The 26,532-nt window shown below is 42.6% G+C and overlaps 1 protein-coding gene across 3 annotated transcripts in view; it reads right to left on the bottom strand.

The window, feature by feature from the left end:
* EGFLAM (EGF like, fibronectin type III and laminin G domains) overlaps nucleotides 1-26,532 on the bottom strand; it is a 76,586-nt gene that overhangs the window by 29,934 nt on the left and 20,120 nt on the right. For 2 of the 3 annotated variants that reach the window (XM_074166014.1, XM_074166015.1), the window contains exons 4-10: nucleotides 24,990-25,016; nucleotides 20,484-20,601; nucleotides 20,088-20,223; nucleotides 14,663-14,829; nucleotides 3,638-3,753; nucleotides 3,049-3,385; nucleotides 1,103-1,203 (exon numbers count right to left, since the gene is read on the bottom strand). In XM_074166014.1, the coding sequence (XP_074022115.1) occupies nucleotides 1,103-1,203; nucleotides 3,049-3,385; nucleotides 3,638-3,753; nucleotides 14,663-14,829; nucleotides 20,088-20,223; nucleotides 20,484-20,601; nucleotides 24,990-25,016 (1,002 nt within the window). Of the gene's footprint in view, nucleotides 1-1,102; nucleotides 1,204-3,048; nucleotides 3,386-3,637; nucleotides 3,754-14,662; nucleotides 14,830-20,087; nucleotides 20,224-20,483; nucleotides 20,602-24,989; nucleotides 25,017-26,532 lie in introns of those variants that run through there. The other variant, XM_074166016.1, reaches the window with a different exon arrangement.

The raw sequence follows: 26,532 nt of genomic DNA, 5'->3' as shown, positions 1-26,532 counted from the left end.
CCTGTGCTTGAGGAACTAAGGAAAACATTCCCTTAATGCTTAAATGGTTGAGGAACATCTCTTGTACTTAGAGTATAATACTATCAGACATAAAAACAAGCCCGAAAGCATTAAAGACTGCCAGGCATGTCCCATATGCAATCTCTGAGCACAAAGTCTAGCATGGATGCCCTAACCAAGCCTGTTAAGTGTAGACACATCAGACTTCTTGCATATGAATACACAGATCCCGCTTCACGTGTTCAGTGAACCTCACACTTTTCCAGCCAAACAACCTGTGCAGGCAGGATTTCTTCGTATGCGCATAGCAGCTGACACAATGCCTTTTCGCAGCCATCCTGCATTTTAAGGTGACAAATTGCCAGAGGAGTGTCAGATCGCCACGTGAGGCGACACGCTGCAGCTGCTCTAGAGACAGCCTCATACCCAGGCTGTGAGGCTGCCAAGTCTGCCTTGCATGGCAGCAGGGGTGCACCCGAGAGCTCAGCCACCCTCCCTTACGGGTACCAGCTCTGTCCATAACACACAGAGAGGACTGACACAAGCCACTGTGGGATGTACACTTCAGGGCTGTAGTCTAAGTAGTCCAGTGTCTTGCATGTATTAGTGGCCAGTAACCCAAACTTCAGAGGTGGAAAATAATGCCTACCAAAATCCTGCAGGATAGGAAAGGAACTCTGGATATACAGCAGTATTTTGCTCGGTACAACAAGATCACAGTTTCTTATAAGCAAAGACACTGCATGCCACTTCCTAATTGTTATTCACAAAAATACCAGGTGTACTTCAGCCTGTAGCTCATTCACACGGCTATAACCTTGCCAATGTACATTGTCACTAGCCTGCAATACCAGTATTACCAGTCCCAGGGATTCTCTCATGCATTGCCTACCAACAATGGGTGCAAACATTTTAGCTCAGTTTACCAACTGCATTCATTGAAGGTGAAGCCAGATCTCTAGGGGTGAAGACTATGTATAGGTTCATCACAATTACATTATAAGCTATACTGAAGCTAAGTGAATGTTCCATTACCCACATCATCAGAACAAGCCAATAAAATTCAAAGCTTCTATATAAGCTTGGAATTGGTTAAACTTACCCTGAATTCAAGGGTAATTTGAAATGTCTGATAGGAGTTTTTCAGCGGTTCAAAGGTGAGATATGAGTAGCCAGAGAACTGAGGATACTGGATAATAATATCTGAAAAGCAAAGACAGAAACATGTTATTTAGCATTTTTCTCCCATATAAAAATCGATATACACATTTAGCACTAGATAACATCAGGTGAAATGGCAAGGCAGAGTTCCTCCAGAGACAATCATTAGTTAGCAGCAGTCAACAATCAGTTAACCTATTGCCTTGTTCTCCCACCACCTTTCACAACTAACTCTTTTATTCCCAAGGACCTAGTGAATTTGGAAGAAACAGGACACTGAGGGCCAAATACTGATCAACAGTTTAATCACTGGCTTCAGTGGAACTTTCTCCAGATTTTCATCCTTGTTACAGAAGACAGAACCCATCTACTTTATGTTTATCTCCTTTTAAGAATTCATTTAACACAGAGACAACAAAGTAATTTTCTGTTTTGCAGGATTATAAAAACACATGCAGGAAATGTGGCCAGACTCCATGATGCCTTATCTATTGCTGCTCCACAGCTGCTGTGCCTGGCATCCACAGAATCCTTGGATGGCTCATAAGGGCACAGCAGTTTCCAGCACTTCCCTCAGGTCAGCTTAGGGCAGAAGGTAAAGGGAGTGATGGGGAAAAAGGAGTTCCTGCAGGCATCTCTCCATCCCTGGCTGCAACAGTGGCCCTTCATACTGCTCTTGTCACCTGGCATTACCAATCCTCACTCTATGATGTCTTATGTTAGAGGACCATCCTGGCTTCAGCACAGAAAGAAAATCAGAGAGATGTCCTATTGCTACCTTTGCAGCTCGTTTTCCTAAGAAGCGCTGAGAAAAGACAGTTTCAGGCCTGAATTCTTACTCTTGGAGTGGATCTAAGTCCAATGAGGAAGGAAGGATGAGGAGTCCTATTCCTCTTTGCAATTTGAATACTGAGTGGGTTTTTCTTGCATATTTGGATCTGGATACAGAGCTCTCAGCTTTCTTGTTTGCAAGGCATACATTTTAGGGTGAGGTGAAGAGAACTAGGGCTATAAACCTGAATGCAACTGCAGCACACAGCAATTAACTCATGCCCTGATCACAACCAGAACTGACTGGACCAGAGCACCATGCAGCTGGTGATTGCAAAGAAAAGTCTGTTTTCATTCAGATATTTAACAATATTGGCTGCTGTGAAGCAATTCAGTACAAGGGAATATTGGTACATGATGCTACTGCTTAGCAAGGAATAACACACTCCCTTGTGAAAAACGGTGGTTTTGGACTGACGTTAACAAACCCGCTCTACAAGTTGTATACAGTTATGTCAGTTCAAATAAATCCTCGACTCTTCATACTTGATCAAGGCCAAAAATCACATCTGCAGCTGTTCCATGTGGCTGAGTCACAACAGATTGCTTTCAGAATGAGCTCTCTTTACTTCAGCAACAGCAGGAGAAGATCAAAAGCCCTCAGTGTCTGTAACTCTGATGCACAACACTGTGCATCACAAATGGACCACGCTGGAAATGCAGGGGGTCCAGGGCTTCAGCTGCAGGCAAAAGACCAGGGTCAAAGAAGGGCTGAATGTCCCTGCTGGAAGCTGCGGATGCCATGGGTAGACCTTGTCCGGCCTGGGTGCCTATCAACATACCTGGCTCCATCACCCTCCCACTCCTACACGGGGATAAGAGGATTAACCTTCTCTGTGCACCTTCACATTCATCCTTACTAAAGAATAACTTCTTCACATGTAGCTGAGGAAAGAGAAGCAAAAGGGCCGATGTCTGAACTGGGATGTGGAAGCTGCTGCTGTCCTTAGGGATCCATTAAGCCCAGCCAGCTGTTCCCAAAGCACACTTTGGCTGGTCATCATGAAGCTGCTCAGGCAAAGAGAAGTCAGCAGCAGCAGGCGCGCAGAAACCTACCTTCCGCACACATCTCTCCTCCTTTTCCCAAGTTGCAGTGGCAGCGAGAGCCACCCCGGTCATAGTCGTTGACGCAGAAGCTGTCTGCAGAACAGATGGCCTCATCACAGGAGAGATCAAAGAGGCGCGTTGCAGAAGACGTGCTGCCCCTCCTCGCTGCCCGAGCTGTAGTCGCCCTCACTGTGGTTGAAGGCTGCGTGGTGGTGGGAATGGAAGTAGTAGGTTCAGAAGTGGTTGTAAGGACCCGTGACAGCAGCCTGGAACTAGACCCTGGTGTGACCTTAGTTTCCACCAGAAATTTTCGGTTGCCTCCTTTGATAGCAGGAAGTGGTCTGAGCTGAAAGGAAATAACAAAACACAAATTCAGTAAAACCTAAAATGTTATGCAGAAATGAAATTAATGAAATTAATACCTTCCAAGAGACAGATCTGAGGTAACAAATTCATCCTCGTTGAAGAAAAAGAAATGACCACATTATTGTATCTGAGCACATAATATCAGATGTTAAACTTCCTGACAAGATCAGACACTTTTAAGTATTGAGACTATAAAGAAACAGAAATGCCAAAGTGGAATCTTGAAATTTACCTCTTCTATGTAAATGTCGTAGTCTGAGTCATCGATATCAAATCCATCATCATCACCAGTCACTGTGTCTGTGATATACCGATGTCCATAGCTTCCACTTCCTAACTCCTCAGAGCCTAAAAAGACACAATTGGCATGTTCAGTTCATATATTTTTTTAATTTTTACACACAGCAACTCATATCTTACCACAGCCTGATTCACCACACTGAAATCTGAAGTGGTGTTAGTGTTCATCCTGTATAGACAATGCAAGTGTCAGCGTAAAGACAGGAGATGTTGTCCAAGTGATACACATGCAACTTAAAACAAGGTTAAGACCTGCATTTACTGTTATTCTCAAACAAAGTAGGTAAAGCTGAGTTCTCCCACTGCAAACTAACTTTTATCCACCATTCTTTCAGGAGAATACCTCTGAACCTTTTCGGCGTGGACAACATTTTAATAACTGTATCGTTTTTCACAGAATCACAGAATCTTCTAGGTTGGAAGGGACCTTCAAGATCATCTTGTCCAACCATCAACCTAACTGACAAAAATAAACACCCACAAAACAACAAAATGCAACACCATCACTAAACCATGTCTCCCAGCACCACATCAACCTGTCTTTTGAACACTTCCAGGGATGGTGCCACAACCGCCTCCTTGGGCAGCCCATTCCAATGTCTGATAATCCTTTCAGTGAAAAATTTTTTCCTAAAATCCAGCCTCAACCTCCCCTGGTGCAACTTGAGGCCATTTCCTCTTGTCCTGTCGCCCGTGACTTGTGAGAAGAGACCAACCCCCATCTCTCTACACCCTCCTTTCAGGTAGTTGTAGAGAGTGATAACGTCTCCCCTCAGCCTCCTTTTCTCCAGGCTGAATAACCCTAGTTCCCTCAGCCTCTCCTCATAAGACTTGTGCTCCAGACCCCTCACCAGCTTCATTGCCCTTCTCTGGACCCACTCCAGCACCTCGATGTCTTTTTTGTGGTAGGGGGCCCAAAACTGGACACAGTTTTAGATCAAACTTTTCCCTTTTATAAATACACTGTCCCGTATCTGCCCTACTGGTGACCAAACTACTGGAACAGCAAAAGAGATGCATCTAGGTAGGGCTTTTCTGGCATGCTCTGCTGAGGACTTTATCTGCCTCCACTGGCTCCAATGTTCCTGAAATTAGCATCCTAAGTGTATTTTTAGTCTATTTTTTAAAACACAATTTAGCACCTGGAAAAAAAGAAACGTGCATAATCATCTTAGGTTTTTCATGTGCATAATCTGCTTCTGCCTACCCCTGGATCGCTGAACTGCTCTGTGAAGGACTCCAGGCTGGGAATGGCCAGTTTAAACAGTACGAAGGTCCTTGCAGAAAATATCTATGCTTTTCTGCACTTTACATAGCAAATTCTTCTTAAACAATGTTTTGTGCTTTTTAGCTATTAAAATTTGCCAGAAGTCATGAAGAAAGGTAGTACAGGTAACTGCATCATTACCATTACTTGCCATTTCAGCACGATTAAGAATAGAGAAACATTTCATAACTATTAACATAACAGACTTCATACATTTGCATTTTCCATAAAATATTTTGAGTCACTTAAAAACAGCATAGGTAATCCTTGCTTTACAAAGACGATGTGTGCTTGTTTATTTAAGCAGCCACAAGCTGCCCATATTTTCTCCTAAGTTAGCAGGTCCTTCACACTGCAACATGCAGCGATGCAAAGTCTGGCTGGGCAGTGGCTGTCTGTGGAAAGGAGACCTGACAAGGCAGAAAATGCCACTTGATAGTAGTGAGAGCTCCACTGCCACCACTGAACAACTCAAAGGAGACAGCAGAAGCTGACGAGGCTCAGGAGACTTTCAGAGGGATCTGTGTGGGCACAGTGCTATCAGGGCATTCGAGCCAGTCTGACTGCGGTCATCCATCCTCCACCGCAGGGGAGAATAACAAAAAAAAATCTCACTGACTTGATTCAGGCAGGAGAGCACTTGTCTACATCTTACTGTACTCTCTCTTCCTTTCCCGTGACTGCAACCCAAAAATTCTGGCAGAAGTTAAGAAATCAAGCATATGTGCACCAGATACGAACGCGTGTCCTGATTGGCTAATTGGCCGCCCACCATACACTCTGTGGGAGTTACTTATCAATGAGCTTTACATGTTACACCAGCACAGAGAAAAATCAAAGATAAATGAGTAGAAGTAATAAGGCATACACATTTGCAACCAAAACAACGTGCTAGGCCAGGAGAGAATGTGTATAAACCTTTCCACTACAACATGTATACCAAATCATCTGGAAGTAATACAATTTAACCATATATTAAAAAGAACTGTTCAGCACCTAGTTCTACCAACTGAGCTAAGCAGAGAACTCATAGCTTTATGATGGGTAATGAGATAAGGCAAACTGGACAAACTACATCCAGATTATTTCTGCTGGTGACCATGAATGCATAGGCAAAGGATTACTGCTAGAGAAACAAACTGCACATTTATGAAAAGGTCGCAATCCTTCACTCATTATGGACATAATAGGTAGTAACAAAATGTGGGGAAAATCTCTTACTCCTAGTATTCACTTGTATAGTCACTCATGTTAATCACCATCACAGGGTAATTTTACTCCAGGTAGGAGGAATAGAATAGAATAGAATAGAATAGAATAGAATAGAATAGAATAGAATAGAATAGAATAGAATAGAATAGAATACTTCTGTTGGAAGTGATCTACATCAATTATCTAGTCCATCTGTAAGGCTGACCTCTTCTATCCATCACTGCATTAGAGTCCCCTTCTTTGGCAACAGTGATTTTATAAGACATGCATTTTTACAAAAGAATTCCATTGTGCAAAACCTCAAGCATACATATCATAAATGTGACTTGCAGTTGAACAGAAATTATATCAATCAACCAGGTAAGTCAGCTCCCAGCAGATGCAGCAATTTTCAGCTCACTGGAATAGAACAGAATCCAGTTCTTCTAATAGATGAAGCTGTAATTTACCTAGATTTACCTAGGGGTAACAGAAGCCATAAAGCTAACCTGGGAAAAGGAAAGGAAAAATCACAATCATGTGTCAATCTAACCTGTATTGAGAGAAGCTATGATACACATGCTCCATTTTTCTAATTTAGAGGTCACAAGTTAGAAAATAAACATCTGTTGTAGTCCAAATTCTGCCACATTTTTTCTCTTCTCAAGCAAAACTTCTGATTTAGGTTCAATAAGGGTGGCAGGAATGACGCAATACAGAGAATTACGTATCTTCATATTCACATGTAGGAAAATGTTAGGTCTCGAATTCACATTCAGAAATGCACACTTGCTTACATGTATAGATATGATTTTAATGCCATGCCAGTTTTACAGAACCCTTACTCTCCTGAGTGGAGTTATCACTAAACTACATCAATAACCACCAGGATGCAATGAGACCTGGTAACTTAGGAGAGACAGGCAGTTCCCCAAGCAGAAGGTGCGCCTTCTTCATCTGGCAGATCAAAATGTTCCATGCTTTTCCAACAGAAGACCCTGGGAGACAAAATGTGCCCACTACTTTAAACCAGACAATGATTCCTTTCACCTTATTGAACTGGTACAACATTTAGATCCTGGAGAGACAAAAGAAGTTACAGCTTACTATGGCTGGTAGAAAAGACTGCTTTGAGGCCCTTCTTCAAAGACTTTTGGAACATAAGTTTGGCATCACCAGGAAAAGTATAACTTCAGAAGGTGTTCTAATATCCACAGGTCTCTAATATGGCCCCAAATCTCTGCTTTCACTAGTCCCCCTGTCTCCACCTGAGTTTCAGCCAGCACGTGCTACATTACTCTACCTGCTGATCTGTGAGCAGTTTGCTAACACGTTAACACTTAACATTTGGGAGCAATGAAAACATGGAGATGTACTGTCTTCTAACTATGGCTGAATTTATGCAGGTGAGTACACACACAGGTGATGAGACCATCTAACAGCTCACTGGCTTCTCAGTTGCCTTGCCCTGCCTTACATTAGCTGTTTGCTCGCTGCATGTGACACGATACCCACATGTGACACGATACCCACATGTGACATGATGCAACAAAACTGCAAAACAACAGAAAGCAGAGAAGTTAACACAATTTTTTGCAGAAAAGCTCCCATGTGAGCCTGCCTCTTAAAAGCACCGTGTAGTTTTGGTGGAAAGCTCATCTCATAATGGGTGGCAAATCAGGGACAATTAAGCAAAGTGGTACTCTGCAAAGACCAAAACAATGACTACAGAGATTATAAGCATGCTATATTTCATTAGATCAGTGTTTCAGCGTACAAGGAGATGAAGCCTGTTTAAGACCCTTTAGTAGGTCCTATAATCCTGTTTTATACTTAATTGGAAAACCTGTGGGGGGTCATGAACTTTAGATAGCTTCTTTCCAAATAATCAGGGATTAAGTTATACCAAAGAAATCTTTCTCAAAACAAACAGAAAGCCACACAAACTTTTGTTCTGCCAGTTAGGTGACCACCAGCATACTGATCAGGAGACACAGAAGCGCGCAGGAGGTAGACCACCAGGCACTGCAATGCAGGCAGACTGAATGGAAGTGTTAACAGACTGATCACCTTCATGCAGAACCCCTCTAAATCTAAATCCAAAATACACCAGGGGCACTTTAATCTGAGTTTTATTCTTGTCAGTGACTCACAGTGAAGAATTGCATATCGCTTGGCCTGTCTCTTGCTTTTTGTCCCTGTTTGTATAAATATGAACACTGCCTTTGTAAAGCCTTTGGAAATCTGTGGGAAACAGTTCTGTGGAAAACCTTCTCCATTTGCTATCTCCAAGACACATCACCACCATTTCCATCAAGGTTTGGGCCCAAGGGACCCCCCTTTCCTGTGCTTAAGCCTCAGCAGACTCATTCACTGTGCAGAATATTTAAGCACCTGTGCCAATGCCTTGCTCAGTAGGAGCCTGGTGGTGACAGCCAGGACCAGAGGGAGGGATGTACCCAGATTAAGCAGCCACTTCTGTCACATTTGCTGTGGAGACAAGCAGGAGGGTATTTTTAACAGAAGACGCTTCCTCTGTTGGTCTGGCAAAGCCCAAGGCTGGTGACCTTCCAGGCACAGTGCAAACCCCATCTGTTTCCCCAGGAGATGAAGGGTATTTAAGTGATGCAGGTGATGACACTTTGTTTGATTCTTTGGGACAGTTTATTTTGTTGTTACTGAACTTAATATGTGAAATCTTTTTTTCAAGTAAATTGTCCACGACAGATTGAAGGATTTGATATAGCAAAAAGCCAACAACTATGTAAGTGAAATACCTGCAACCTGCATCTGTAATTAAGAAAGGCAACAAAAATTGATTCATTACATCATTTCCTTCTAGGGAAAAAAAAAAAAAAGAAACCAAATCATAAATAAATGAGAACCCTTGGGGAAACTTGCCCTCTCTTTCCTCCTTGAAAATGGTGCACTGTAACATAAACCAAGCATGCGTTTTTCACTAGGTAAGGGGGTAACTGCCTATAATCAAGGCCACATGTTCTACTTGCACAGATCTTGGGAGGCCTGTCACATTAGGTGATACCACCAGCAACCCTTCAGAAAAGACAATGGTTTCCTATGCTGACCTGAAGCAATGCAGTCAAGAGTGCTGCAAAGCAAGGCATCTTTTAAAACCAAAATGAGAGAATTACATGTGAGAATGAGATAAACCCCAGCAGAAAACATCCCCAAATTGGGTGGACTCAGTGTCTTCAGGACTCATCTCTGAACCTGCCTAGAAGAGCTGTGAGAGACTCTACACAATGCAACACAGACCCTGAAGGTCCACTGCATTGTTCTTCAGTTAAAATAAGCATCAGAAAAACATTAATTATTTCAAAACAAGCACAAAAATCCAGGATATACAAGCATAAAGCTACAAATTTTTAAAATCTAAACATACTAAGGACCTTAGTGCCAACACTATGTGGACTAAGTGTAATGCAAAGGAGCCAGACAGTGTACGGACTTCTGCCAGCCTCCTAAGGAATTTCAGCTATTTCTGAGGAATATACAAGAACTCAGAAAATAGTATCAAATATTTTTGGCATGTTTCACTATTTAGATGGGAGGAAGTACCATTTTAATAATGAAGGTAGGAATTCCTACAATGCGCACCCCGAAGAGCAAAGATGCATCATTTTCAGACATGCCAACTGTCTGACATCCTTCCAGAAACCACAGGTGACTAAGTGGTATCTGCTGGCACTGTGAGAAATTCAGACATCTGGTGCCATCTGAGACACATTATGGTACCTGAAACAGCCCCAGAGGACTGTCAGGTGTCTGGGAGACCCGTGGGAGGCAGATGTCTTCCTGCTGTGACAGCTGAATGCCATAGGACCTAGGGGACCTCAAATCCACCAAATGCCTATACCTGAGCAACTGAAGTGAATGATTAGCTGGGCCAAAGAAGGAAACCATTGGTTTTCTGGCTACTAGAAGGGGGAAAGTACCTGAAGATACATAATATGGACTAGGACTAAGTTTTACTTGGTTGCTCTGAAGCTTAGTGTGCATTTTTTTTGTTACATTAAACTTGTCAACAGTTTAAATCACTCTTCAGAGTTTTTTAGTGTTTTGGGGAAAAATAAATGTTCAGGCTATGCATGGCTTTAATCAAGAATTTTTCTTCACAACAGAAGTTTAGCTTTTCTACGAATGCACAACGTACTTGTGTATCTGCTTAACTTCAAACTAGTTTCTTACACAGACATCACCACTAAAGCCAAATGAGAGCTGCTATACTGTTACACTCCTACTTCCAGAAAGACACAGAACTTATTTCTGAGGGCACGTACCTTTTATTGCCTTTGAACATCTCTCCTTGCTCTGCAAAAAGCTGGTTGTTGTCAAGACAGGTATCCACGCGATAACACAGGCTTTCATGCATAGTGGCTATGTGCAGTTTTTAAGCCTATTTGCAAACTCTACCCTGGAAACCAAGGGCAGACTGGCAAAGGAATCACATTCACAATCGCCGAAGGCCCAGGGTTTGCCAAAGTAGCCCTAAGTACAAGTGACCGTTGTCTTTTGCTGGATCTCAGAAACAAAAGGAGAGTCTACAACCTTTGGAAGCAGGGGCAGGCCTCTCATGAAAACTATAAAGAGGTACTGACACTATGCAGGGAGAAAATTAGGAGAGCCAAAGCACAGCTAGAGCTCAACCTAGCTACAGCTGTTAAGGATAATAAAAAATGTTTCTATAAATTCATTAACAACAAAAGGAGGATTAGGGAAAATCTCCCTCCTTTATCGGATGCAGAGGGAAACATAATCACCAAGGACGAGGAAAAGGCTGAGGTGCTCAACGCCTACTTCGCGTCAGTCTTTATCAGTGGGACTAGCTGATATCCCTGGGTATCCCTGGACACCCAGCCTCATGAGCTAGGAGACAGGGAGGGGAAGCAGAACGAGGGCATCACAATTAAAGAGGAAGAAATCAGTGACCTGCTACACCATTTGGATGCACACAAGTCTATGGGACCAGATGGGCTACACCCAAGAGTGCTGAAAGAGTTGGCAGACGTGCTCGCCAAACTGCTTTCCATTATTTATATGAAGTCATGGCTAATTGGAGAGGTCCCAATAGACTGGAGGGTAGCAAATGTAACACCCATCTACAAGAAAGGCAAAAAGGAGGATCCAGGAAACTATAGACCTGTCAGCCTGACCTCAATACCAGGGAGGTCATGGAGCAGGTCATCCTGAGTGCCATCATAAACCATATAATGGGCAACCAGGGGATCAGGCCTAGTCAGCATGGGTTTATGAAAGGCAGGTCCTGTCAGACGAACCTGATCTCCTTCTATGACAAGATGACCCGATTATTGGATGAAGGAAAGGCTGTGGATATTATCTACCTGGACTTTCAAAAAGCATTCGACACTGTTCCCCACAGAATTCTAGTGGAAAAACTAGCTGCACATGGCCTGGGCGAGCATACGATCTGCTGGATCAAGCACTGGGTGTCTGGACGGTCCCAAAGAGTGGTGCTCAATGGAGTTAAATCCAGCTGGCAGACGGTCACAAGTGGTGTTCCCCAGGGCTCAGTGTTGGGACTATTTCTGTTTAACATCTTTATTGATGGTCTTGATAATGACATAGAGTGTATCATCAGTAAGTTCGCAGATGACACCAAGTTAAGCGGGAGCGTTGATCTGCATGTGGACAGGGAGGCTCTTCAGAGAGACCTAGATAGGTTTGATCGATGGGCCAACATTAATAGTATGAACTTCAACAAGACCAAGTACCAGGTCCTGCACTTGGGTCACAACAACCCCATGCACCGGTACAGGCCTGGGGAAGTGTTGCTGGAAAGCTGCCTGGCGGAAAAGGACCTGGGGGTTCTGATTGACAAGTGGCTGAATATGAGCCAGCAGTGTGCCCAGGTGGCCAAGAAAGCCAATGGCATCCTGGCTTGTATTAGAAATAGTGTGACCAGCAGAAGTAGGGAGGTGATTGTCCCCCTGTACTCAGCACTGGTGAGGCCACACCTGGAGTATTGTGTCCAGTTTTGGGCACCTCAATACAAGAGAGATATTGAGGTGCTGGAGCGGGTACAGAGGAGGGCAACGAAGCTGGTGAAGGGCCTGGAGCATAAGTCATATGAAGAACGATTGAGGGAGCTGGGACTGTTTAGTTTGAGGAAGAGGAGACTGAGGGGTGACCTCATCACCCTCTATAACTACTTGAAAGGACATTGTAGAGAGGTTGGTGCTGGTCTCTTCTCACAAGCAAAAAGCAACAGAACAAGAGGGAATGGCTTCAAGTTGCAACAGGGTAGGTTTAGACTAGACATTAGGAAGAAGTTCTTCACAGTAAGAGCGATCAGACACTGGAAGGGGCTGCCCAGGGAGGTGATTGAGTCACCATCCTTGGAGGAGTTCAAGAGTCGTTTAGATGTGGTGTTGGGGGATATGGTGTAGGGAAAAACTTTGTAGATAGGGTAGGTGGTTGGACTCAATGATCCCAAGGGTCTTTTCCAACCTGAATGATTCTATGATTCTATGACCCAGTGCAGGGCTGGAGCACATCATGGATGTGATGTGGCCCCAGGCTGCGCGAGCGCGGCCCGCTCATGAGGGTCTCCCCCAAGCACTGCCAGACCCTTGGTGCAGGGGAACCAACTTCTCAGCCACAGCAGCACCCATGTGCCTCCCATGGACCGGCACAGAGTTTTTGAATCTATTCAGGGAGCAACAGGCATAATACAATCACTTTTCAGATCTGACCCAGACACAGAGAGTCAAGCTCATGCCCCCTATGAACTTTTCCAGAAATCAGTGTTTACATACACCAGGTGTGAATTTGATTCCAAGCTCTACCAACAAAAATCCATGTTTTAGAGCCATCTCAACAGGTTTCTGCAGAACAGGGGGTTTCTAAAGGCAAAGTGCCTTTCCTAGAGTACCACAGTAATAAGCACAGCATGAAGACTACTCCACCTTTACTAGCAGAGCTAAACACTTTATCTTTTCTGACCAAAAAATTCAGCCAAAGATAAACAGGATACCAAGGAGCACACAAGCATGCCTCAGGCAGCAGGAGCTGACCTTTGGGGATTCAGGGGCCAAGGAACCCTAGAGCATGCTGCACTTCTGTGGTTTTCACAAACATTTGCTTCTGAAGTTAAAACTTACGAGTTAGCAACCATAACAAACTTCATGGAAACTATTAAAGGGATTGAATTTATGACAGATGGGAAAAAAGAATGGAAACTGCCACAAAAGAGTCAACGAAAACAAGGGACTCCAAGATAGGGAGGCAATTTAGAAATAAATCCTTAGCAGGTTAAATGGGTGGATCACTAAAGATGTGGTCCACATTTCTGCAGCATGCAAATGCTTCTTGCAGAGCTCATAGTCCTACCTGAGTATCAGCTGCTCATTTTCTACCAGTTAATTAAAGATGATTTGCAATTGAGAGCGAAGGTGAGAAAAGAAAAAAAAGTCAGGTTTTTTTCTCTTTTTTATAGTTCATTAATCTGCTAAAATTATATCCAGGCATTTTCTTGCATGGCACTCTATCCCCTATAAATGCCTTCAAAACTGGAACATAAAAGGAAAATTTTTAAACACAATTAAAAGTTTGGCACATTAAGGATATAGCTCGGTGAGTCCCCACACCCTGCTGGCCTGGGCTCTGCTTCCTGCATCCACTCCCTTTGGGACATTGGGTTTTTCGCTGTGCGAGAGATGTGATTTGTATGATTCCCAACGTGCTCTGTGTTGGCTTGATTGGGATTCTCACACACAGCTATGACTTTGGGGGTGCTAAGGAGCAAAAGCACCTCGGAGTCAGCTCACAGAGACACTAGCACTGACGGAGGATTATGTCCCAAGGAAGGTCATCCAGAGATGTATGCAGGATCTACCTCTTACTGCAATGTGGATGGCCTACGTTGCTACACAAACGTGAATTCAATTATTAACAAGTTATGATTATTTAAGTATGTTTGAATGCATTTTCACCTAATATTTTTGCTATGCAGCCTCTGATCAAAACAGGATGCTTACTTGTGCTTAATAGTTTAAGAGCCCTCCTCCGCAGAAAACAGTATAGATTTACTTTGGTCTGAGCTGTTTAAATTGTAAGTGTAATATACACAGTTCAGTTTCAAAGAACAGAAAAAAAAAGATGAACAATAGGCTTGTCTCTCTCATTTCTCCCCATGATACTCACTTACCAGTTCTGCATGAAGCCAGCACAAAAGTAGTAAGTAGTGATCCAAAAATATCTGGCAATGACCTCCAGAGCAGAGAAATGGCATAAGAGCACTTCTGCCTGGAGCTTTTCAAATCTTTGCTTGTGGCTTGACTTTCACAGTATGCTGCAAGCCCCACGGACAGTACTGAGAGGTGTCAGACAGGGGGTGCCTGTGCTTGGAGAGCGACTCTTTCCACCAGCAGCCCTCCACAGGCTACCCCGGGTACATTTTATTTATAGATATACTTTATTTTTATATAGCTTTAATTACAAAAAGGTGGTTCTACTCACTGAACATTCGGATGACGTCGCTCGGTGGACTGGCAGTGCTGGATCCAAAGGAGTTTGCTGCTCGGACGGCAAACTGATACTTAGTGTTTGGGAGAAGTCCTTTGAGAACCATGGACTCCATCTGGATCTGCTCTCTTATTACCGTCCAATTGCTGTCAAGGTCTGGCCTTCAGGATCAAACAAAGCCAAGATCATAAATAATTAAAGCTGGCTGTATAAATTAATTGCCTTTAAACTTTCCTGGGAAATACACAAAATAAATGAGATATAAGCCTGCTAAACCATCACTGAAATCCTTCACTCTTAAGGGGCCAGACTCTGCAACCATAACTAAGCTGCAATGCCTGCGATATCAAAGCTATACACTGATATAAAATCAACATTCAAATTTTGCTTATAAAGCCAAGGACGTTGTTTAGAGGACAGTTTGACAAGTCAAGTTCTGTTTATCTGTCTTCATGGATTTTGGGTTCACAATTTTCAAGTGGATGTATATTACTAGCAGTTCCCAATCTCCTATTTGGCTGTATAAAGCAATACTTTGCAATAGAAGGAAAGATCCTGATTTATTTCTATGAGCTTGTGCTCTAATGCCACTAAGTCCCTTCAAACATATACAAGCATTAGCAGGATGAGAATCTAACATTTGATCTCCCAGGCAACCAGGTTAATCCACCAACACTGGAAAAACTGGATCCAAAGTCTTCTTTTCGGAAAAAAACCCAGAAACCAAACCAAACCAAATCAAACAAAAAATAAACCACAAAACAAAACCCAGAACAATAATGCAGAGAACCTGTGAATTTTGCAACAAGATTTCCATGCCTGCCTTTGAACAATGCCTGATTTGAACTCCTGATTCTTGCTGGAAGCCAGCTGCAAATAAATGCTTGCTCTAAGTGCCATTAGAATCCATATGAAATCAGAACAAGCATTCACATGGCAGTTTGGTCTCAAAAGTTTAAGACCAGCTGCAGGGGGACATCAGAAAGGGGAGGACTATTTCAAATACTCTGAGTGTTCTGATGCTTTCACACCATTTCTACTCTCTCTTATCAGAGAGAAGGGAATGAGAAGGTAAACAAGTACAAACAAAATAAAAATGTAAACATTAAGTCCAGGCCACCCAAAATACTAAAACAGAAGCCTATGAAAGTAAAATATGGACAGAAATTACTTTCAGATAAAATTATTCCAGTGTCCTTTTCTAAGATGTCCTTGTGATATTTATTACAGGAAATAACCTCCAAGTGCTCCCTGAATCTACCAATGTTTACATAGGAGTAGCTGCAAATAACTCCAACAGTCTTCCAATGAAAATTATAGCACAAGGCAGTCATTTTGTATTTGTTTATTTGCAGCTGGAAGGAAATGCCAAAGTTAATGTATGTTTTCTTTTAGCAGTCAATACAAGATTTATTGATTACCACGGTTTCCTTTCTTTGTGCCAGCAGGGCAAATGCAGTGACAAAGCAGCAACTCCCAGCTGCCAGTGGCACACAGGCTGCAAATATCTCACTGTCTTGCCAAAAATAAAAATAAAATCAGACAAATGCACAATGTGTCATGACAGCAAAACAGGCCATCTTAATTCACCTTCCACCACCATTTCCTGGTAGACAAGAGGGCATTTATTTTGGCTACTCTTTCATTGTTTCCCTTCTCCAAGCTTTTGATGCCTGAGCCAAAATGAAAATGTATAGTGTTTTCCAAATGAAAGCTGTTAACATCGCTTCCTTCTGCATGCTCCCTTAGTACTGCTTTCAATTTTCCTGTACACATCTTTTTTTGGCTCTAATTCTAGTCCAAGGAATTCCTGCTAGCTCAAGAGCTGCCTCACAGTCTCTTTGCAACAGACCCTGCCGATGTCTGTGCCCGAATGGAAACACACACCTCTGATGAAGGGACCCAAAGGAGGTATTGCACCCCACAAAGATTTAGGAAATAACACAGACCCTAGGTGAGCCTTCAACTTCGCTGACTGTCTCTCGCAAGACTTCCTTCTGCAGAAGTGAAAAATAAAGGAAATGCCTGCAAATGTGTAAGTATCTGCAGCTGAAGGAGAGGGAAAGAGGGAGATTTATCACCTGACCTTTGCTATTTCTTGAGAACATTCCCCGTGCGAACAAATCGGTACAAGATGAAAAAATGGCAAACAGATGGGGAGAGGAACACAATAAACTCAGCTGGTGACTGTGTCCAGAGCCAGCCAGCTCCCGTGTTTTCTAAGCTAGGAACATTTTGTGAAAACTGCCTTCATGGTCCTTTTCTGTGTCAAATTTCAGTTTGTGCCAACCGTTACACCGGAAGGGCTCATTTTGGTGCCACTTTTCTCATCTTTCTGCAGTGCTACATTCCCTGGACCAGGATAGGGCTGCTCCAGACAATGTATCTTGAGGTTACAGTTGTGCATCCGCTTATCGCAGAAACGCCACACAGTAAGAATCTGGCCAGTGACAAAGTCGGTGTTTTTAAGATAATAAGCATATGGTTAAAGTCAATAGGGCTGGATGGATATAAACCAAGGCCAGAATTCTGCCCCAGATGCACCCAAAACATTTGGATTATTGCTTTATATTGTAATCTGAGGATTGATTCAATTTATGAAAGGAACTCTTTCTGATGCAGAGATGAAAAGAAAGTGATCTAATCCTTTTAGGGCTATGCTGCTGATAGTCTCTTGTTTAGAATATTGGGTAGGCATTCAACTCAAAAATTTGAAGTATCACAGTGAAAATACCCAAGACATTTTTGAGAATTACTTTTTTATAGTATCTTCAGGAAAACAACCCACACAAGTATGCTTAAGTCCAGGGTCTCACTTTAGAAGCTTTCATAAGAATGCCATTTGTCATAAGATATTTCTCAGGATAAATCAACACAGTATTTACACTGAGCCTGCAAGCTTCCACAGACACCACTGGCTATTTCGGATTTAACACGCTCTTTTACACATTCCCTATGAACTGCGCAGTGAGTAGCAAGACCTACATTCATCCTACTGATTTTCAGCAGTTAGCCAAGTTGGGATTGTGGTCCCCTTAGTGTCCTCTTATAGTCAACAGCAGAGCAGAGCCTGAGTTAGCCCAGCTCGTCCTACATCTGAAGCCACCTGCAGTGGCTGCAGTGAACCAAAAGGTCCCGAGAGAAAACCATGCAAGTGCCTAAATAAAGGCCCAAATTTAGACCCCGAGTGGAAACAGACTGCAGGTTATCTCTGGTTCTGATTAGATTCTGGTTTGTGCAAACAATTAATGTATTGAATTTTCATGAGGTTTTAATCCCCAGTATCACAGTTGAGCCAATGAAAAGAGTGGTTTTCCCTCATCTCAGTCTCCTAGCATGTTTTTTCTAGGGTTAAATTCATAAAGTCAGTTCTAAAGGGACTGAAATGATTTAAACAATGTCATAGTTTTTAGATATTTGTGCTGCACCCAAAACAAATTACTGATTTGCATAAGAAAGTAATTAATTTTGCAAAAGCACAGGATAATACTGTATTTCTTTGGCATACAAGGACTTAATTCTAAATTTACTTGCTCTGGTTTTTTTGGTTTTACATTGGTTTACTTTAACAGCTTTAACTCGTGTTAATAAATTTTGTAGTAATTAAAACAATATGCAGCAAAAGACAATGAAGCTTAAAGTTAAATCTTTACCTCTAACTGCCATTAGGGCTTATAGCTCATTGAACTTTCTCCAAATATATAATCAGGCTTCCAAGTCTAAGAGAGCATAATCCCCAAATTAACAAATACACTTCCAGCTTAGCTTTAAACCTCAAACTAAACAGTGTAATCAAAACACCGTGTTGTTAGCAAATTCTTTCCCAAAGTCTAAAAACAATGAAACACTGAAACTTCAATTACTTGCATCTTTTGACTTAAACAGTGAAGGCAGCTTTCTGCTCGCTGGCTGAACAGAAAACATTCAAGGGTGCACATTCAGTGCATCAGATGGAGATGATGGCGCCCACTTCTTCTTCAATTAGCAGGCCCCTGGTGCTATGAAGACGTGCACATAAACCTGCAGGCTCCACTTTCTGGCAAAAGCACAGAGGCAACAGAAGTGCGGTCAACTAGAACCCAACAAAATCCCTTTCCCATCCACTGAGCAAACGAGAGGGAAGAGACAGGGAGAAGAGAGAAAGACTCAGAAAACTATTGTGTTCAAAAAATAGATATTGAAGAAATTTCATGGTAATTCTACAGCAGAATTTACATGATGGCCATAATGTATCTTTAGCCCTCATGTCCTGCCTCCCAGTGCAATGAACATTGGATGGCTTCCCAATAAATATGAGGCATTTCGATTCAAACACAAAGTGCAATTTAAGTTCACAAGTAGGCTTTCAGTCTGGGAATTCTTTTCATTATATCAGTATCTTCTAAATTGTAACCAAACTTTGAGCACAGAAAACCAATAGTTCTTTCATTTTTTTAAACAACAAGAAGTCTTTAAAAAAAAAAAGAACGTGTTTTTCTGAAGAACAACTTGTTGACCTTTGCAGCTCAGAGCAGTTAAGGAAGCAATTCTCTCTTCTTATCCAGGAACCTCAACTAAAACCTGTGATCATGTGTTCACCCAAAGGATTAAACTTCCAAAGGTTGAATTTTGCATTCACTGTAAGGGTAAACATAGGGGCAAGCAAATGAAAATAAATATGCAGATATTAGCTTGCACAAGCATGTGAACAGTCAGGCACGAGTACTTGTTTGTGCATGCAGATGCAACCACCTCCTCCTGACCCTTCATATGCATCTTATAAAAGCAACATGGTTGGCAACTTTTCACAGTTCAGTTCTATTACTGCAAATTTTAGAGAGTTCAACATAAAAGAAAAAAAAACAACCACAAACCCACCAACACCCCACCTTCTTCCAAAAAATCTAAACAGAAAGGCCAACATTTCATGTAAACTTGACTAGCATTAGGATAACAAAGCAAGTCTGAGTACTGCAAGCTCAAGACCCAGAAGACTTTTGTCAGGTAAAACTGCCCAACATACTGAGTTTGCAACCCCTGAATTATTTCCTATAGCAGCCCAGGGGAACTGCTCTGCCACACACTCTATTCTCAGCATGGTTCAACAGCATTTGATGACAGGAGAAACCTGAAACTTCATTCACCCAGGCCTTTATTAGAAGGAAAAGATCAAATTAGACCTTCTTTTCTTCAGTCAGAAGGTACGACTTACTGGTCATTTTATAACAAATTGGATTATTTCTGGTTTTGTCTTTAAATTTTCATGGTAATTCAACACGAATCAAGAAGAAAACTAAGTGTACTATACACAGTAAGTAAATAAATCATAAGAAGAATCTACATGCAGTTTAATAGTGCAATTTAGGTAAAAAAGAAAACAACAAAAACAACAACCCATAGTGCACAAACACTGAAATTCAGTCTCCACTGGCAAACTTGCCTGATAAACTCCACCGTGTAGTACTGGATGGGAGAACTTCCTTCGCTCGCTCCAGGCTTCCAGGATAACGCAACTTCTGAATCAGAAACTACCACGATCTGGGGCTGATAGGGCGGTGCGGGGGGCATGCACTTATCTAAGCCAGAGGAAATGCAAAGGAATAGCATTAGAGAAGCAGATGGGCTAATACAATAACCCAACACCCACAGACTTGGGAATCAAATGCATAGGCTTCTCCCCTCAGCTGTTGCCCCTCTAAAACCCTGCATTTGTGGAAAAATAACAGTCAAGTATTACGATACTGCATATGACAGATATTTAGGTGTGAGTGACCTGCTGTGTTACAGACGTGAGCCCTGCCAGTCTTCCAGCAGAAAGCCACGAGCACAGCGTTACCTTGGGGTAAGGTTGTCACGTCTCTGGGCATGCTGGGTCGTCCTTTCCCTGCCCAGCCGTATGCTCCAACGCTAACGCGGTGTGGGGTGCCTGGCTTCAGATCCCCAATAACAACTTCCTACCAGAGTCAAGAGAAGACAAGACAAGAACATTGTGAAAGCTCTTCCACCTAACTGGGGATGGCGCTGTGAGCTGGGATTCGGAGCTCTCACGTGGTATTTTCTATGTAACCTCCTCAGAGGATTGTCCCCAGCCCAGCTCAGAAGCAACAAACACAAACAGCACCACGTGTTTCCTCTCAAGCTGCAGCTTCGCCCCAGGAGAATCCACAGGCATGACCTGCGCCTATTTCTCAGCATCGTCGCAGATCGTTTCCATTTGCTGTCCAGCTTTTCTGCTGGTGAAGTCAAAGTCACATACATTCCCTCCCTTGAGCCAGTTGCTGGCATTCGGTGTCAGTCTGGTGCATTTTCTTTCTTTCTTTCTTTCTTTTTTTTTTTTTTTGTGTTTTGTTTTTGTTTTTATTTTAAATCCAAAGACCATAGAAGCTCCTGAGAATGAAGCAAGTTGCCACAGTATGAACTGATTATCTCTAGTTTCTCACGGAGCACAGAGCGGTCCCATCGCCTCTCACAATTTTCCTAGCCTTACCATCAGCCTTGACCTGAAGCAAGCATTTCCCTTACTTGTCCTTCTGCCATGAACACAGAAAGATTAACCCACAGAAAACTACTGTAAGGGAGGTGATGCCAACCTCCTTGTGAAGAGCTTGTGCTCCTGAAGAATGTTCAGAGAAGCCTGCTCAAATCTCCCAAAAATTAGCAAATGTCACCAAAAAATTACATTTTATTACTGGCTGGCACACATAGCATGGATCAGCTTCAGACATTTTGATCTGCTCTTTAATGGAGCATGTGTAGATGTGGATAGAAATTCAGTATTCTTTACCTGCAGCCTATCTGTATACAGATGCAAATCCCAGATTTATGAATTTTGGCAGCATATACAAGTAAACACAAATACCAGGTTCTACACAACAGACTGCTTTGGTGTGAAAAAAGCACTTATAAAAAACTGTTTTAGAGAGATTTTTCTTCTGTTTTTCATTCTCTGATATTAAAAACATTATTCACAGTGCATGTGGAAATGCGGAGATCTCCTGTCTCTTCACACTAGAACAAACTTTCAATCTGCATTTCCCGTTGCAGTAAAATAGTAAACAATCCCAAAATTTTATTAACTGCTAGATTTCTTTATGACGGTCTTCTGGACAAACTCTCCCTCTCTATTCTTTGGGGAACTTATGTTATTACTACAATATTGTTCGGCAACACCCTGCCATCTGTCATTTCTCTAGCTGCGGTTTTGGAGCTCCATCACTGGTTTCCTATTAACATGGACCACCTGACCATTATCCTGTTTTTCCATCATTCACCCTTGATCTGCTTGAACAATTTGGATTCATCTGAGACAGACGATAACAATGCCTGAAAAGTAACAGCCCAGAGGGAGGTTGCAAGAACACTCACACCATAAGATTTATCTGGGTCTTTCAGTCTCGTAGCTGAAGTGACTGAGATCTTTCCAAACATGATCTGAAAAGCCAGCTGCTGAAAACCCAGCACCTCCTTCCAATGACAGTACTGATGGTCCTGCTCCTACTATTCCATCCACCATGCCATACATACTATCCATCTGTATTTAAATTGTGTGCATTTGTTCCTGCTGGCATCCCTCTTTACTACATTCATTCTTATCAGAAAAAAAACAAAAACCAACCCTTCATTATCTGTCTCATTGCTTTCACACTATTTGGGAACTTGGCCTCTGCAAAGAGCGGGATATTGATGTACTTGCCTCATAGTACCACCTCCAGACTCAAGTCTACAATAAACTAAACAGAACGAATCTTATTGACAGCAAGGCCAATCAAGATCAAAGTCCTAATATCTACTTAGGTATTTAAGTTCAACATGTGTATCCTCAAACCTTCAGCAAGGTGCTCTCTTGCCTTAAACACATGGCTATCTGCCTCCTTCATCTGACAATGTCCTCTCCATGAGCACAGCTGTTGGACATAGAGTGGGTTTCTCTGAGATCAAGTATTTTCTAATCTTCTAGGACCAAGACACCAGAGAATAGGTAAAGATTCAGGACATCACCAAGCTACCCTGGCCTGTGGCAATCTGAGGGAATATCCACCTCTCACCAGAACACTTTCAAATGAGATTGTGCAGAAGAAACACATTTCCTTACCCCACTGTCCACAATCCTGAGAGTAAATATTTCATCTCTATTTTTGCTTGTATTTAGGAGAAGGGTCTTAAACACAAGCTTTTGCCATCCCAGAAGAGACACAGTGGCCTCACAGATAAGGAATTTAGGTGGTAGGTGGAAGAGTTAGGTCCCCATCATTTTTGTCATCTTTCTCTCCACTCAGATTGCCTCTATATTTTGAAGCATGATACTCCAAACAGGACATCACATGTCCAATGAGGCTTTACTAGGCACCAGCCTTACGTTCTTGTCTTACACAACACGCTTGCTAAAACCCTGCAAAATGGCATTTGGCATTTTCTTTACAATCTCACGTTCTTGAACAGGGTGAAGCAACCCTATGCCTTTCCTGTGGTAGGGGAGTCAGGGGCACATAGAAACCATATACCCCTCCCTGCCCTGCCATACTGCTTGCCCTCCCTCCAAGTGTGTTGAAACTGCTTGGGAGGCTGCGCAGCAAACCGCCTCACAGAAACCAGGATTACAAACTATTTTCTAAAGAAAAATCTGTTTTCTGTTTTGTTTGGGTTTGTTTCAATCCAAAAAAACATCAAACCCTCTGGATTACAGCACAGCTGCAGAAACTGAGCTGGGTTTAATGACACTTGATCCCATGACAACTCCTTCCCTGCACTACTGGTCTCAACTGGTCACTCCCCATTTTGTACTGGTGTGTGTGGTGATTTAATAGGGAGCACTATTGCTCTCCATGGCTCTCTGCTTGACCTAAAACCTCCCACCTTTAAAGTCTACTAATTTTTCTTGCTTTTTTCTTTTTTTTTTTAAATTTGTGCTTGACTTCCTGAATATTGTGCCCAGTAGAACAACCGCCTTATTCAATTGTTCTGCATCTGCACTTCTCCGGGCTGCTCTCTCTTACATATTCTCTATTATAAGATGATATAGTACAGCTATAATACATTATCTGCTTTGTTAACGTGCAGGCATACGTACACACAGAAACAGGAGGCCCGGTTCAGTCTCACATGGCCCTGAGAAGCCTCTGAGAAAGCAGCAGGGTCGTACCCCGGCACCAGGAGAGGAGGCTTAGTGACGGAAACATGAACTATGCAAACTTAACCACAAAACTATTGCAGATTTCTGTTGAGTTTGGTATGAATATAACAGAAAGCATTTCAGCGAGAACACCACTTCCTGAGGATTAATGACAGCTGGGAGCTGATTAATCCCAGTCAGTCATACTTCTCCACAAGTACGCCTCAGAAGTGTTATTTTTATCAAGCAGAAAAAAGGGGCCCAGCATGGGACCTCAAGTCTGAAATGCCATAATCCAGACTCAGCTCAGATGGGATTGAACCAGATAGTCCTGGTTCAAGCGCATCCCAAGGTCTCATCCAGACGTCAGCCTCCTATAGTCCAACCAAACCTCCTTAATTCAGATGATGAAAGCTGTGTGAGATCCACTAGCTTTGTGGGACTTCTCCATTCCTAGAATAGCTCTCAGGAAAAAACAGTTTGCAAGATGTTGTTGACATCAGGGAGTTCAGTTAAACACTGAAATCGCTGCCCTTACCCTACCAAAAACCCGAGCACCTCCCGCTTGCTTCCCCCGTCACAATAAACCGAATCCATTTACTGTTCATAGGAAGCAGACTGGACTGAGTTCAGGGCTGGAAATCATTAATCTGAATAATTCACCAGCTGCAAAGCCATTAAGAGGGCTGGTATTTCTTTCAAACCTGTTCTCTACTAGTTGTTCGTCTCCCACCCCTTCCTCCTGGGCGTTGCGTGACTGGCCTCTTCCCACGCTCCTCCTCCTCAGCGCTTGCTGGGCTGGCTCAGGTTTTTCCCTCTCCATCTCCTCTCCCACTGTCAGACTTTGTTCTTCCCTGTCACTGTGTGTCTGACTACCCATCTGCCCCTGTGCCCTGTAAGTCCTCACTGCCTGGATATAGCTCATTTTTTACACAAGCTTACTCCAGCAAAACAAGACATCCGTAAACTCTTTGGACGACTGAGAGAAAAGTTTATCCATTGCTAAAAAGGGAGCTCCTGTGCCTACACATGTCCACCTTCTTCACCTCTGGATTTTGAGCTTTAGCTGCTATTTGCCACATTTTGACTACAAAAGATCCTGTGTAAGTACTAAGTAAAACGAACATTTGAGATCAACTTCTGTGTGTGAATCTGTGGCAAGACCAGGTCAGGAACATTCAATTTCATTTTAAATCACAGCTGCAACCAAGTTTCATGTGAAGCAATACTTACAAAAATTGCTTGTCCTTCAAGTTGACCCTGTGAAAAAGCAAAATAGGACCTGTTAATGAAGTAACATACTAAAAAGTTGATGGCAAAACCACATAAATAATGGATGGAGGAATTTAAAAAAGGCCAATGTTGCAGCATATAGTAGTCTACGAGGCTGCTATTCATCTGCATGAGTACTGGGATACAGACTCTGTTCTCCCAATGAGTAAGAATTATTGCTGTCACAGGATTAAGTTAAAAAAACCAATGTGCGGTTTGATCTTTGTTGGCATTACCGGCAAGAATGTGTTTTTGGGAGGAAAAACAAAAAGCAAGTGAGGAATACAAAGAAAAAGATCAGAAGGGAGAAAATAATGCACAATTAAAGAAATAACATATCACGGCAACAATATTCTTTCATTCGCCATGATCCCAGAAACCTGCAGGAGTCAGAACTGACAACCAGACTGACAGAAAACTGCAGGAAATCTGAGCATCCCCCTCACTCACACTTCTCATGGAAGGTTTCTGAGCACTGCCCAGCAGGGATCAGGAAATATCACTGGATGCATTTCACTGATCATCAGGTGGGGAGGCTGAAAAAGAGGGGTGAGGAAATAAAGGAGAATGAAGATGAGCAGAAGACAAAGGAAGAAAAAACTGAAATGTGAAGAAGGATCAATCAAATAAAAGATTGGAAAGCCTGCAATGCCCCTCTGTGTGTACACGTAAGCCTTTGATTCCTGTGCTGGTAATGTTCATGTATTGTGGACAGACTGCCCTTTGCAGAGCGTGGTGTGAAAGTGCTCCTCTCACAGCACCCAACCTGCCACACTCCTTCCCTCTCTGCCCGAGCAGAGGCTGGAAATTCTCTGTTCCTGCCTTGCTGAACTCAAAGAGCAGCTTCACCAAGCTGAGAAAGCACCGGCATGTTTTGAGAATAGCCTTTTAAAGCAGACAGTATTAAAGCCATCCAGCAGCACGGAGGAACTGCTTTCATCTCAGCACTAATTGCTCAGCCATGCAGCAGAAGAGGATGGGCGGTGTTCATCCGCAAATGGAAAAGGAAGGGGAAATTGGACATTAAAAGGGAAGGAAGAAAGAGAAGGGTATAGTGAAACAAAGCAAAGTAAGAAAGGAAAGGAGAAACCAAATGAAAAACAGAACTAAAGGAAAGGGGGAAAATGAAAAACAAGGAGGAAAAGTGGTGCTTTCAAGAACAAAAAAAACTCAGAAGTTGAGCGGATCTTCTAGGATATGGACTTGGACAAGTGCAATTAAAGCAGCACTATTAAACTTCAAATTCAGTATTTCAGGAGGCCACAGAACAAAAATACACTGAAAACTTTGTGTCTCCTTTAACTCATGCACTTACCTGTGTCAGACTCTGCAATACACATACACTGACATTACAACTCTAACTGTGCACAGAGTCGTGCAGTTCCCCTTGCATGTATGGAAGTGCACAGAAAACTCAAATTCAAAATTATAAGTGCTATTTTAGTAGATGGCAAAGGTCAGTGCTAGGAAGACGTAAGCAAGTCTCAATGGTTTTGCTTGATAA

This window comes from Numenius arquata, chromosome Z (genome assembly GCF_964106895.1).
Source record: "Numenius arquata chromosome Z, bNumArq3.hap1.1, whole genome shotgun sequence".
Lineage (NCBI taxonomy): Eukaryota > Metazoa > Chordata > Aves > Charadriiformes > Scolopacidae > Numenius > Numenius arquata.
This window is presented reverse-complemented; position numbering and strand designations above follow the sequence as displayed.